General features: G+C 34.5%; 1 protein-coding gene across 1 annotated transcript in view; it reads left to right on the top strand.

Moving 5' to 3' along the window:
* SNTG2 (syntrophin gamma 2) overlaps nt 1–14,219 on the top strand; it is a 612,266-nt gene that overhangs the window by 234,983 nt on the left and 363,064 nt on the right. Inside the window, exons 5-6 of the mRNA XM_043985274.1 lie at nt 8,280–8,323; nt 8,429–8,470. Of these exons, the coding sequence (XP_043841209.1) occupies nt 8,280–8,323; nt 8,429–8,470 (86 nt within the window). The remainder of the gene's footprint in view (nt 1–8,279; nt 8,324–8,428; nt 8,471–14,219) is intronic.

Raw genomic sequence — 14,219 nt, 5'->3', positions numbered from 1 at the left:
ACACCTACTTTTCAGTAGTTCAGTTGTTTTCACTTATGTCTCACTCTTCATTATCCCATTTGGGTTTTTTCCTTGAAAAAGATACGGGATGCAAAGCTTTTTCCCCCATTTGACAATTTTCTTTATTGTGTCTACATTGCCTTTTATTCATATCACTTAAATTTCTAAATGCTCACCAACTGTTGAGCAACAAAGTAAAAAAATGATGCATATAAAAGTGATTGTGTACCAGTAAATAACAATAATAATAGATTGTGTTTAGTATTAATTGTAGAAAAAAGATCTGCCAAAATTAGCAAAATAATAGAACTACTACTTAGAGGGGAAAGCATTAGTTTTCAGGAAAATTCCTCTCATTACATGTAGATAATGAATAATGACGGAATCCTAAACAGTTATCATGTTTGGGATGCATTATGAAAATTATAGAAATGTCTTCCATATTCCATTTAGTAAGCTATTATTTTTAGTCTCTTAGGCTTAATACTGTGACTGAAAAGAATTCACACATCTCATCCACGTAATTTTTTCTCACCTGCATATGTTACAATAATAAAATGATTCATGAAAGAAAAATAAATAATTTATTATTTGTCATCAAATTACAATTATAAGTATTATAAAAATTGGCAGATTATAATATAATATGGTATTGTATAATATAACATTATATAATACAGTGTAACATTAACATAACATAATATAATTCATAACACAACAAAACATACCAGAACTGAATGGAATGGAACAGGATAATTGTGACATAAAAACAAATATAATCTTTCGAGGAAGGTGAAGATGTTCTGCATAACAACACATGTACAACATATTTAATTGCTTGATTTTATAGGGAGAGTTGAGGAAGAGGAAGAAAAGTGTAGAAAACAGAATTAGCTCAAAGACCTTAACCTCATCAGAGGGGACTCAAGGAGGAAATAACACACACACACACACACACACACACACACAATTGGGAGGAGTAATCTATTTAACCTTACAGGAAAGTAGGAAGGGAAGAGAATAAGGAGGGAACGGTGGAGCACGAGAGGGGGCAGTCAGTAGCAAAACATTTGAGGAGGAATAGGGCAAAATAAGATAGAAAATAGAGTAAATATCATTGGAAGGGAATAGGATGGAGGGAAATAGTTATGACGATTGACTACAGTGTCAAAACATATGGTACCTACTCTGCTGGGTTATTGAGAAGAAAATTCTTTGTCAAGTTTAAGGTACTATTTAAAAGTTATGATGAACAGGATGCTATCAGAAAAACCTGGAAAGACCCACATGAACTGAGGCAGAGAGAAATGTACTGCATACAAAATAACAGCAATAGCGTGAGATGATCAGCTGGGCAGCACCTGGTTATTTTCAGCAAAGCAATGATCTAATATAACTCTGAAGAACTTATGAAAATTGTAATACATGTACAGAGAAAGAATTTATGGTATGGTATCTGAAAACAAACTGAAACACATTTCTTTTTTTGACAATTCCTTAATCTGCAGTGTTGTTTTTATCTGTATTCTCTCACAACCTAGCTAATGCAATGTTTTTTCCATGACTACTCATGTATAATTTATATTGTCTTGCTTAAGTTCTTGGGGTGGGGGTGGGAAAGGAGGAAGGAAGAGAAGATGGAACACAAAGTTTAAAAAAAAATTGATGTCAAAATTTGTTTTTACATGTAATTTGGAAAATAAAATTCTAAAAAACACAAAAAAAAAAACCCAAGCAAAATAACAAACAAAAACCCCAAATATCACAAATAACATCCCACTAACATCAATTTCCAATAAAATTATTGAAATTTTCAATGAAATGGATAGTTTGATCTTAGTGTTCTTGGTCTCTTACCTACAGTCCTAGACACTTTAAAGTTAGATTTAGATTTATTTTTTAAAGTATGTATTTGCTGTCTGTATTGGAAGGAAAAGAAAAATGACAGAATGGTTACAATCTATGGCCATACATAAGCAGTGTTGCAAACCAATTTTCTTTTTAGTGCTTGAGAAAACAAAAACAATTAAAATTGTTACAGCAATGTATCTAGAATTGATTTCTAAAGTGGTTCTTTAAAATGAATTTATAATTGTCTAGCCTCTAGAACTTTAGAGTCTAGTTTTCCCAAGGTCATTCCACCTGAAAGCTTTCAATAATATTAGTGGCTTACATATGTGAACTATATCATTTTGGGAACTTAAGACAGTTTAGAGCTGAGGAGAAAAGAGGGCCATAGTTGTGTCATATGTGCCACACTGAAGATTTGCTCTCTCTTTTCCCTTAGATGTGGGAGGCTAAAATGCCATGCAACAATTTTCAGTTGGATAGGCATGAGGGTAGGATTTAGGCACTTTGACTACTATTCTGCTAGTAATTTCAAGAAAAGTCTCAGGACTAGTTTATGGCAGTTGGTGGTGCAGGTGACTTAGCCTATGAGTTGGTGTGGGGAACAGGATATATGAAAGCAAAGGCAGGCATTGGGACATGAGTGCTTTGCTTTGTTTTGCTTTGCTTCTAGGTTCTCATGAGATTAGAGATATGAGTAAGAGAGTTGTTCACAGTCAAAACTGTTTTCCATTTGGGATTGGCAAGAGTGAGAGATCAAGTGTGTGTTAGTATAACTGGGGAACTTGGGAGCCAGAATAGGTAGTGCATTGGAGAATAGGAGGAAATATTAGTGCAGCTATGGCATCATTATAGAAGCAGGGACTCTTAATGGTGTATGTGTGTGTGTGTGTGTGTGTGTGTGTGTGTGTGTGTGTGTGTGTGTGTGTGTGATAAACCCCTTTGCCAGTCTGGTGAAGTTTATGGGCTTACTTTCAATATAATATTTTGAAATAAAGAAAATAAAATACAGATTGCAAAGGAAATCAATTATATGAAATAAAATTATCTAAATAAAGAGATAAAAATTACATATAAATAGGTACAGATATAGAGACATATATATATATGCATATATGTAGATAATATTGATGTGGGCATAAACATAGGCATAAATAAATGTAGATACATAGTTTCAATTTGTGGACTCCAGATTATGAATCCCTCCCTGCTTTAGAGGCAAAGTGAAGTGAGAATAGAGACTATATAATGATTGATCTTCTGATATTGCTACTAGTTACTCCCCTCACTCCTGTTTTTTTGTTTGTTTGTTTGTTTGTTTTTAGTGAGGCAATTGGGGTTAAGTGACTTGCCCAGGGTCACACAGCTAGTACATGTTAAGTGTCTGCGGCCAAATTTGAACTCAGGTACTCCTGACTCCAGGGCCAGTGCTCTATCTACTGTGCCACCTAACTGCCCTACTCCTGTTTTAAAACAGAGTTATTTGTGGCAGAAAAATAAGATTAGGTATCCCGATTAATCTGAATGATTTTAAATGAAAAGATATTCAGTTTTTGCTAATCCATCTCCAGGAAGTTTCTAGGATAGAGAGTGGACTTGTTACTTCCCTTGTACTGTGAATACCCAAATAAGGAAGAGCCCTCTTCAAAAACAGGTCGGCTCCTTCTCTATAACTTTCAGTCTTAAAGAGTTGCACACAACTACCTTCTTAAACTGTGGCTTGCAACGCCATATGGGGTAATGTAACTGAATGTGGGGGTCCTGAAAAATTTGGCTACAGTAAAAGGTTACATATACCTATTTTATAGGCCTATATACCCAGGGTCAAATAAAAATTTTCTCCAGTGAAAAGGGATCACAACTGAAAAAGTTTAAGAAGCCCTGGCCAAGAACACTGGGAGGTTTGGTGACTTGTCCAGATCAAACATTAAGTACAAATCAGGGAGGGGTCAGACTATGTAGGGTCAGGGGAATAAACTTCCACTACACAAATGGCCCCCAATCAAGGGAGAAATATTTTAATTATTAATATAGCTTTATATAAATGTGTACAAGAATGCATATATATGCACACAGATGCACAGATGAGGCAATGGTACTTGCAGTTATAAAATTTAAAGAAATCAAACATATCCATATATACATCATATTAAAGGCCATATTCACTGCATACCAGATATTGTGAAATGAATTCTAGAAATCATAGTCTAAAAAGCACTATAGTATACTCTTACATAATTTATAACACTATGGTGTAAGATCTTTGATGGAAGGTTGAAATATCCATTTTTCTTTTCTAGAACAGTGAATTTGAAATAGAGCACAGCTAGGTGGTGCCATGGATAGAGCACTGAGCTTTGAATTAGGAAGACTTATCTTTTTGAGTTTATATCTGGTCTCAGGCACTTACTGGCTATGGGACCTTGGGCAAGTCACTTAATCCAGTTTGCCTCAGTTTCCTTCTTTGTCAAAGGAGCTGGAGAAGAAAATACCAATCAACTCCAACATCTTTGCCAAATGGGGTCATGAAGAGTTAGAAACAACTAAAACAACTCAATAACAAAAAGTTAAATATGGGTTTCTGACCTCTTGGCTTCTGTTTTATAAGGAGAGTGCAGAAGACTGTCATGAGATAACTAACAGCACCAATCATCATGACAGTTACACCAGTACTATTACAGAAGCAGTTATCTCTTTCCAAATGGTTGAAGTTCCCCAGAAAATGGGTTATCTTGATTGCAGAGCTTAGGACAATAATTTTCAGGACTTATAGTGCCTCTATCTAAACTTGGTGAAGTAAATGGATTAATTCAGTGGATACTGACTGCTCCTTCCATGCTGGATGTTATGCGGAAACCAGTAATTATTTCTTTCAGGGACAGACCTGAAGAAGGCTGGTACTCTCTTGATGAAATGAAAAAAGTATATAGTCATTATATTGTTAACAGAAGAAGGTTTTGGATAGTCCAGATCAGCAAGGCAAGGAATGGTGGCACATATGGTGCTGGAACATCCTTCAAATATGTGTGGAGCCTAAAATTCTAACTGATGTCTAAAAAACCTAATGTGCCTTAAATTAGAAGCTTTAGCACTAGTCTTTGGGCATTAAGCATTTATTAAAGCATATTAGGGGTTAGCAAAGAGAAACACATGGAGAAAGAAAGAAACCTTGCTCCCTGCACCTGAAGCTGCTCCTTCAGCCACTTCCCACAGAAAGAAGAAAAACCCCTACTCTCGACTGGAAGCCCCCTGCAGGCCCGACCAGGCAAGGTCCCTACACACACAGCTCCAAGCTAATTGGCTGATAGTATTGATAGACAAGACTTACAGGCAGTAGACTTAACTTCCAGATGCCAATCTGACCTTCAAAACCCCAGAAAGCTCCCAATGAATTTCTCAGTAGGATGGTGGTGCTCTGATTCTCACATATGAAGGGTATCAGATCTGTATGGGTATATCTTTTTATGCACCGAGGTTACTCATCCAAAGATTGAGACCAGAGGCTACCAGGAAGCTCCATCTCCAAGGGTACAGCTGAAGGCCTGTCCTCATTAAGTCCTGGAAATACCTTTTCAATATTCAGCAAAAAAAAAAAAAAATAGCCTAACTCATGTCACAGAGAAGTAGGGTAGAGGAGAACTCTGGTAGATAGTGGTTCTTTTAAAATCCCCCTAATATTTTCAGGGAAAATGGAAGAGTCAGGGCTGTGTCTGATTGTTAAATTTTCAGAGCAAGCATTTACCTCAGAAATTGACTAATGCTACAAATCAAAACTTGACATTATTTTTGTGGATAAAAATAGGGAGGGAGAGGAGGCAGCTAGGTGATACAGTGGATAAAGAACCGGTCCTGTATTCAGAAGGACTTGAGTTCAAATCCGGTCTCAGACACGACACTAGCTGTGTGACCCTGGGCAAGTCACTTAACCCTCATTGCCCCACAAAAAAAAGAAAAAAAAAGAAATAGTGAGGGAAAAGCTGGTAAAAATGCAGTTATATATTCATATATACATGCTACACTTTTAAGCTTCTTCTGTTACATATAATGTATAAGTACATATATACATATATCACATATATGTATATATAAATATATATATGTATTTATATACACATATATGCATTTTTTCCTGAGAGAGCTATTTATTGAACATTTATCAGAAGGCCCTCTTTTTTTCTTTGTGGGATAGTCAGTTGCTACAGCAAGTAGAATGAAGGATTTCTGTGAATCAGCAGTTTTAAAATGAAGAGACATCAAGTTTCTCCTACTCCTTAGGTAGTCTTCACAATTGGGAGTAGATCTGTGGATTTGTGCATTTACTTCTTTAGGGAACAGTCTAAAGAAGGGACTCCCTCTTCCAGTGTAAATCAATGTCTTCTCTGTTACTTTCTGTCTTAGACACCTGAGAATTGTAAGGACTAGCAGTAATTCTGAAGTGTAAATGACCTCATTCTCTTAACTAAGATACTAAGAGTGCCTATCCTTGACTGTGGGTCCCTTGAAGAGAAAAGGAGAGCCTATTAGGAGACATCCAGAGTTTATGGTCTGAATTCTTTGCATTCTTTGGTTTCCCTCACACAGAAACTAAAGTGTGTGCTGTAATCTCATCACTAAGCATCAAAATAGGTGTGAGACTCTGGGATCAGTAAGAAAATTTCTTCATTAAACACTTATCTTGCTCTGAGAGGAAGCTTAAATATCTTAGTGGATATTATTGTGGAGGGTTTGACTGAAGAGAAATAAAATCACTTGGCAGGGTATCTTGTCTCAAATAAGCTGTATATAGGTATCATATATCATAGACCAATTCTATCCTTTACAGAAGCACTCACTGGTGATTTACAGAGATTTCCATATATTAGATATAGTATCTTACTTGATAGAACAATCCTATGAGGAATCATTTTATTTCCATTTTATGAAAGGGAAAACTGAGGCTGAGAAAAATGAGGAAACTTGCCCAATGTTACACAGCTAGGTAGTGGCAGAGATGGCATACAAATATAGGTATTCTCTTTTCAAGTCAGTGTGATTATTAACATTTATTATTATTGTTGTTATTGTTGTTTGTTATTTAATTTTATTATTATATTACAACATGCTTATAGACTGATTATATTATAATGTGTTATGTTTTTTTCTTGCTTCCCCTACAGAATATTTATATTTAAACAAAATTATTACTCAATGTATCTTGTGGAAACTAGACATGAAAAACTTAAATTGATGACAAAATTTGAAGCACAACTTTCTAAAGTTTGGCAGTCCAAATTCATTTGCAAAATGGTAGCTTCTCTTTATTTGAACAAGACCAGTAAAATCTATTTATTAATGCATAGAAATTAGGCCAAAAATTTTAGGTGGATTAATTTATGAGTCAGTTTCATTTTAATAAATATTTAGCATTTTAATTGTTATTTTGATTCAAAATATTTAAATGATATTACTCTAAAGATAATGTTTGAATATGAATGAAAATTCAACATAGAAGGCTCTTGAAATTTTAAAATCCCAGAGTAATGTATGTGTTGTAATTCATGTAAAACCAAATTTATTGATAAAAATTGAGATGAAAATAATTTTAATGTCTTTGTAATGCTAGAATGTACACAATGAATCTATCTTCCATCTTTTTTAAAACTGGAAAGCATGTTAACCAAAAGCAAATAATGAAAAGGAAAAAAGAAGACTACTTTCCCATTTTTTGTACATGTATAGAGTATCACTTAAATAATAAGGGTATTTTTGACACTTTGTATCATGGTCCCTTTTATGAGCCTAATGAAACCTACAGATTGCTTCTCCAAATAATCATTTTAAATACATAAAATAGAATATATAGAATTAAAAGAGAAACAATAATATTTAAACAAAGTTATCAAAAATCTTTTTTTTAAGTTCAAGGTTAAGAATTCCTACCTTAAAGTATTCAGATATCTTCATCTTTGAGGAAGGAAAGGTTAAGTGGAAATAATGCAGAATAGAATGCGTTCACAATGTAATTTTTTTAAAAACATTCCAGGCATAGCTCTTTAATTAAAGTAATCCGTATGCATTTGTTTGGGGAAGAAAAAGGAAAAAAATATTAAATAGCTTCTATAATTCCATTTTGTTCTTTGTGACAGCTGAATGAATAATAAGAATCAGACTTTCCACATAATTTAATGAAATCCTTCATTAGTAAGAACTGACATTTGTGTTCCGTATTAAACAAGTCCTGTATGCCTGGAAAGTAAATTTTAATTTGGTTAAAATTGGTGCCAGTCTATTTAGTTTTACTTGGTGATTGCTGATTGCTATACTACTGGCATTTTCACAAGAAAAGTAATTGCAAATGACTGCTATAAACAGTATATTTAAAACAATTGCCTTAAGAAAGTATGCTTATTAAAAATTCTCTCTTAACACTTGACACTTTTGTAATCCTACAGCTGACCAAACAGGAATGTTATTTATAGGAGATGCAGTAATACAGGTCAGTGTGTTTTGAATTCAATCCTCAAAGTTGTATCATGAATTTCTATCTTAACTCATATTTATTCATTTGACACTCATATATCCTAATCTATCATCTATCTAGGTTAATGGCATTAATGTAGAAAATGCAACCCATGAGGAAGTGGTAAGTTGCACATATTGCTTGTTTTCCATCTTTTAGCTTATATTGTGTCATATTTTTTATTTGTATTACTTGTACTTTCTAGAATTTTTCAATGATAGCATCTACTAAACACACAGTAGAAAGAAACTGTTATAAAAATTATTTGAGTCAGGGAACTACCAGTGTTATTAACTGGGTTATAGAGCATTTTTATTGTGAAATCTTTATCTTTCAGAGGATAGAAATTGGCTGATTCTATTGGAAAGTGTGGTTTTAGCAGAGGTAATTTACCTGAGCTACAAATAAAGAGGCTCCTGCTACCTCCAGTCAAAGCCAACTAAATTTCAAATATGCTACTATCCTATTTTGAGCATTAAGGAGTCTAATGTTTGTTCCATGAATAAGATGCTAGCATATTTAACTAATTGAAGCCTGGGCAGCTAAGTGGTGCAGTGGATAAAGCACCAGTCCTGGATTCAGGAGGACCTGAGTTCAAATCTGCCCTCAGACACTTGACACTTACTAGCTGTATTACCCAGGGCAAGTCACTTAACCCCCATCACCCCACAAAAAAACAAACAAAAACAAACAAACAAACAAACAAACAAAACCTCTCAGATTAAACATAGAATCAAACGTCAGGTATTCTACATGAAAACTAGCTCTTTTGTTCTTGAGTTATGGATCCAACTGTTCCTCTATATGCCTGGTATGGTAATAAATTTGTAAATCCCAAGAAAAAACATTTAATGATCACTGCCCTTAAGGAATTTACATTCTTTTAAGCATTTATCAAGCAGCTTCTGTGCCCAGGGAATTTCTACGGGTAGCAATTAACCTTGCCAGGTCTCAGTTCCCAGATCTATGAAAGGAGTGGGTCAGACTAGGTGGCATCTAAAATATAAGCTACTTGACAAACTATATGTGGTATTTGCTTAGGAACAATTAAACCAGAGGGAAAAGTTGTAAAGTGGTGGCTAAAATAGCTTTTGCTTAGGTTCCTATTAGAAACTATGGTGTTTTCCAGAGAGTTTAGGAATAGGTGGAGCTTTCCTTAAAATAATAAACAGTATCTACCTAAAACCATCAGCAAGTATTATATGCAATGGAGATAAATTAGAGGGCTTCCCAATAAGATCGGGGATGAAACAGGGATGTCCATTATCACCCCTATTATTTAATATTGTCCTAGAAATGTTAGCGTTAGCAATCAGAGAAGAGAAGGGAATTAAAGGAATTAGAATAGGCAAGGAGGAAACAAAACTATCATTCTTTGCAGATGATATGATGATATACTTAAAGAATCCTGGAGAATCAACTCAAAAATTACTTGAAGCAAATAAAAACTTTAGCAAAGTAGCAGGATATAAAATAAATCCACATAAATCATCAGCATTTCCATACATGACCAACAAAGTCCAGCAGCAAGAGATAGAAAGAGAAATTCCATTTAAAGTAACAGCAGATAATATAAAATACTTGGGAGTCTACTTGCCAAGACAAACCCAGGAACTCTATGAACACAACTACCAAACACTCTTCTCACAAATCAAATCAGATCTAAATAATTGGAAAGATATCAATTGCTCATGGATAGGCAGAGCTAATATAGTAAAAATGACAATACTGCCTAAATTAATTTACTTATTCAGTGCCATACCAATCAGACTACCTAAAATTATTTTATAGAGATAGAAAAAATAATAACAAAATTCATCTGGAAAAACAAAAAATCAAGAATATCCAGGGAAATAATGAAAAAAAAAATTCACAGGAAGGTGGGTTAGCGGTACCAAACCTGGAGCTTTACTATAAAGTGGCAGTCATCAAAACTATCTGGTTCTGGCTAAGAAATAGAGTGGAGGATCAATGGAATAGGCTAGGCTCAGGAAATGCAGTAGTAAATGACACTAGTAATGTAGTGTGTTTGACAAACCCAAAGACTCCAGCTTCTGGGATAGGAACTCAGTATTTGACAAAAATTGCTGGGAAAACTGGAAGATAGAATGACAGAAATTAGCCATAGACCAACATCTTACATCTTATACTAAAATAAGGTCAAAATGGATACATGATTTAGACATAAGAGGTGATACCACAGGTAAATTAGGAGAGAAAGGAATAGTGTACCTATCATATCTTTGGGAAGGAAAACAGTTTATGACCAAACAAGAGATAGAGAATATTATAAAATGCAAAATGGATGATTTTGATTACATTAAATTAAAAAAATTGTACAAAAAGAAGCAATGCATCCAAAATTAGAAGTGAGGCAGAAAGCTGGGAAACAATTTTTGTGGCCAGTACTTCTGATAAAGGCCTCATCTTTAAATATATGGGGAACTAAATCAAATTTATAAGAATCCAAGTCATTCCCCAATTGAGAAATGGTCAAAGGATATGAACAGGCAGTTTTCTGATGAAGAAATCAAAGCTATCTATTCCCATATGAAAAAATGCTCTAAATCTCTAATGATTAGAGAGATGCAAATTAAAACAACTCTGAGGTACCACCTGACACCAGTCAGATTGGCTAAGATGACAAAAAAAGGCAAATAATAAATGTTGGATAAGCTGTGGAGAAAATGTAATACTAATGCATTGTTGGTGGAGCTGTGAACTGATCCAACCATTCTGGAGCACAATTTGGAATTATGCCCAAAGGGTGATAAAGCTGTGCATACCCTTTGACCCAGCAATACCACTTTTGGGTCTTTTGCCCAAAGAAATCATGGAAAGGAGAAAGGGACCCACAAGTACAAAAATATTTATAGCTTCTCTTTATGTGGTGGCAAGGAATTGGAAGTTGAAGGGGTGCCTATCAATTGGGGAATGGCTGGACAAGTTGTGGTATATGAATACAATGGAATACTATTGTGCTGTAAGAAATGATGAGCAGGAGGAGTTCAGAGAAACCTGGAGGGTCTTGCATGGGCTGATGATGAGTGAGATGACCAGAACCAGAAGAACATTGTCCACAGTATCATCAACATTGAGTGTTGATCTACTGTGATGGACTATATTCTTCTCACCAATGCAATGGTACAGAAGAGTTCCAGGGAACTCATGATAGAAGAGGATCTCCAAATCCAAGAAAAAAAAAAAAAGAACTGTGGAGTATAGATGCTGAATGAACCATACTATTTCATTTGTTTTTGGTGCTGTTGTTTTTTTCTATTTTGAGATTTTTCATCATTGCTCTGATTTTTTCTCTTATAACATAACTAATGCTGAAATAGGATTAATGTTATTATGTATATATATATGTATATGTATACACACACACACATATATATATGTATATGTATATATATATATGTGTGTGTGTGTGTGTGTGTATATATATATATATATATATATATATATATATACATATATATATATATATAAAACCTATATCAGATTACCTGCTGTCTAGGCGAGGGGGGAAGGAGGGGAGGGAGGGAGAAAAATCTGAAATTGTAAAGCTTGTATAACCGAAAGTTGAGAACTATCTTTACATGTAACAGGAAAAAAATAAAATACTTTATTAATTGAAAAAATTAAATAAATGAATGAAAAAAAAAACCTATGGTGTTTTCATCCAGATCAGTAATGTCACCAATGATGCTAATGAAACAAATTTTACATTTTCTAAAACTTTTCTTTGATATGTCCCCTTAATGAGTTCAGTGAATTCAGAGTACTTGCAAACTGAATGTTGCACACCTTAATAATTCATACATGAATACAAGCACCAGCAAATTCATTCAGTCAGAAAAAGGAAATTGCTTTAGGAAGTAATGAATAATCCTTTAGAACTAAACTGGTCCAGTACTAGAGAACAAGTATTTGCCTGTAAATTTTATTTTCTGAATAAAGTTTAAAATATAATTCTTGTGTGTGTATATATGATATAATTTAATAATATATATAATATAAATTATATTTTAAATTCAGGAATAAAGAGAACCTTGTCTTCTATGCAACATGAATATAAAACTGGTAATATGTTCACAAGTCTGTTTTCAGGTTCATAGGGTTATAGGAATTTAGAGCTGGAAAATATTTTTGAAAACATAAAATCCAATCTCATTTATTTTAAAGTTGGAAAAAAGTGATCTCAGGGCCTTTAAGTAACTTGGCTGAACTTGCATTAGGTACTGAGAACTGGTACATACCAGTATCATAGAACTTCAGAGTTGAAAGAACCTCAGAAGAAATCTAGCTGAGAATTCCCTCTATAGAAATCCTCTCTAAAGCTTTTTCAGCTTCTTTAAAATGAGGCACATTTACTTGATGACCTCCAAAGCACCTCCAAGTCTATGTCTAAGACTATGTACAATATTATGATGTTCAATGAGGAGGAAGTCACTACCTCCCCCTGAAACCCAATCCATCTTTGTTTACCCTAATTGGTAGAATCTTTTTTTTTCCTTATACCAAGTGTAAGATACCCATTCCTCTCAGTTCCTCTACCTCCAGCTCTTAATAGAACAAGTTTAACCCTTCCTTCAATTGATAATGCTTCAACTATACACCTCTTCTGTTGGCTAAACATCTTTTTCGCGTCCTAATTCTCCTTTCATAGGAAGCCTAGACTATTCTCTGTCCTGGTTGCCCTCCTATGTATTCATTCCACTTTATAAATATACTTCTTTAAATGAGGCATCTAGAACTGAACTTAATAATGTAGATGTGGTATGACCATGGCAGAATACTGCCATACTTAAACCTCCTAAGTCCTAGACATTATGCTTCTCCTAATGCAGGCTAAGTTACACCTAAGAGACACAATAGACTGCCAGGCCTGGAGTCAGGAAGATTCACCTTCCTAAGTTCAAATCTAGCCTCAGATATCTGTGTGACCCTGGGAAAGTCATTTAACCCTGTTTACCTCAGTTTCCTCATTTGTAAAATGAGTTAGAGAAGGAAATGGAAAACCACTCTAGTATCCTTGCCAAGAAATTCCCAAAAAGGGTGAGAAAGGGTCAGAAATGACCAAAAAGGAACAACAGCAGCAAGCAACAACAATGCAGGTCAAATTGGCATTTAATGTCTAGGTCTCCATATCACAATGCTGATTCACATTGAGCATACAATTTATTGAATTCCTCAAATTTCAGATAGATTGCCTCCTAGCTATACCTCTCCTTTTTTTTACTTAATAAGTTGATTTTTAAAAAATTCTAGGGGGCAGCTAGGTGGCTCAGTGGATAGAGCACAGGACCTGGATTCAGAAGGACTTGAGTTCAAATACAGCCTCAGACATTTGACACTTACTAGCTGTGTGACCTTGGACAAGTCACTTAACCCCCACTACCATGCCCCCCCCCACCAAATCTAGTACTCTTACTCCAAATCCTGTGTTCTGTCCATTGAAACCTGTTGCTTCCCATATACTTGAGAAAGAACTGACACCATTGCAAACATATTTAGCTTATATTCTATATACATAGTTAATATATTTATTTTAACATGCCTGGATCTCTTGAATTTTATTCAAATAATATAGATTATTTGAATAATGATTTACAAAGATCTTGATGGTACTTTGGGGAAATGTATAACAGTAATGGCAACATTGTGCAGTGATCAACTATGATAGACTTAGCTCTTCTTAGCAATACAGTGATTTAAGACAATTCCAAAAGACTCATGATGGAAAATGCTATCCACATCCAGAGAAAGAACAATGGAGTCTGAATGCAGATTGAAGCATAAAATTTTACTTTTTTCCCCTGTGTTGTTTTTCCCCTTTTGCTCTTATTTCACTACATGAATAATGTGG

This window comes from Dromiciops gliroides, chromosome 2, assembly GCF_019393635.1.
Source record: "Dromiciops gliroides isolate mDroGli1 chromosome 2, mDroGli1.pri, whole genome shotgun sequence".
Taxonomy (NCBI): Eukaryota; Metazoa; Chordata; class Mammalia; order Microbiotheria; family Microbiotheriidae; genus Dromiciops; species Dromiciops gliroides.
The sequence above is the reverse complement of the archived record's forward strand: the minus strand, read 5'-3'. Positions and strand labels throughout refer to the sequence as shown.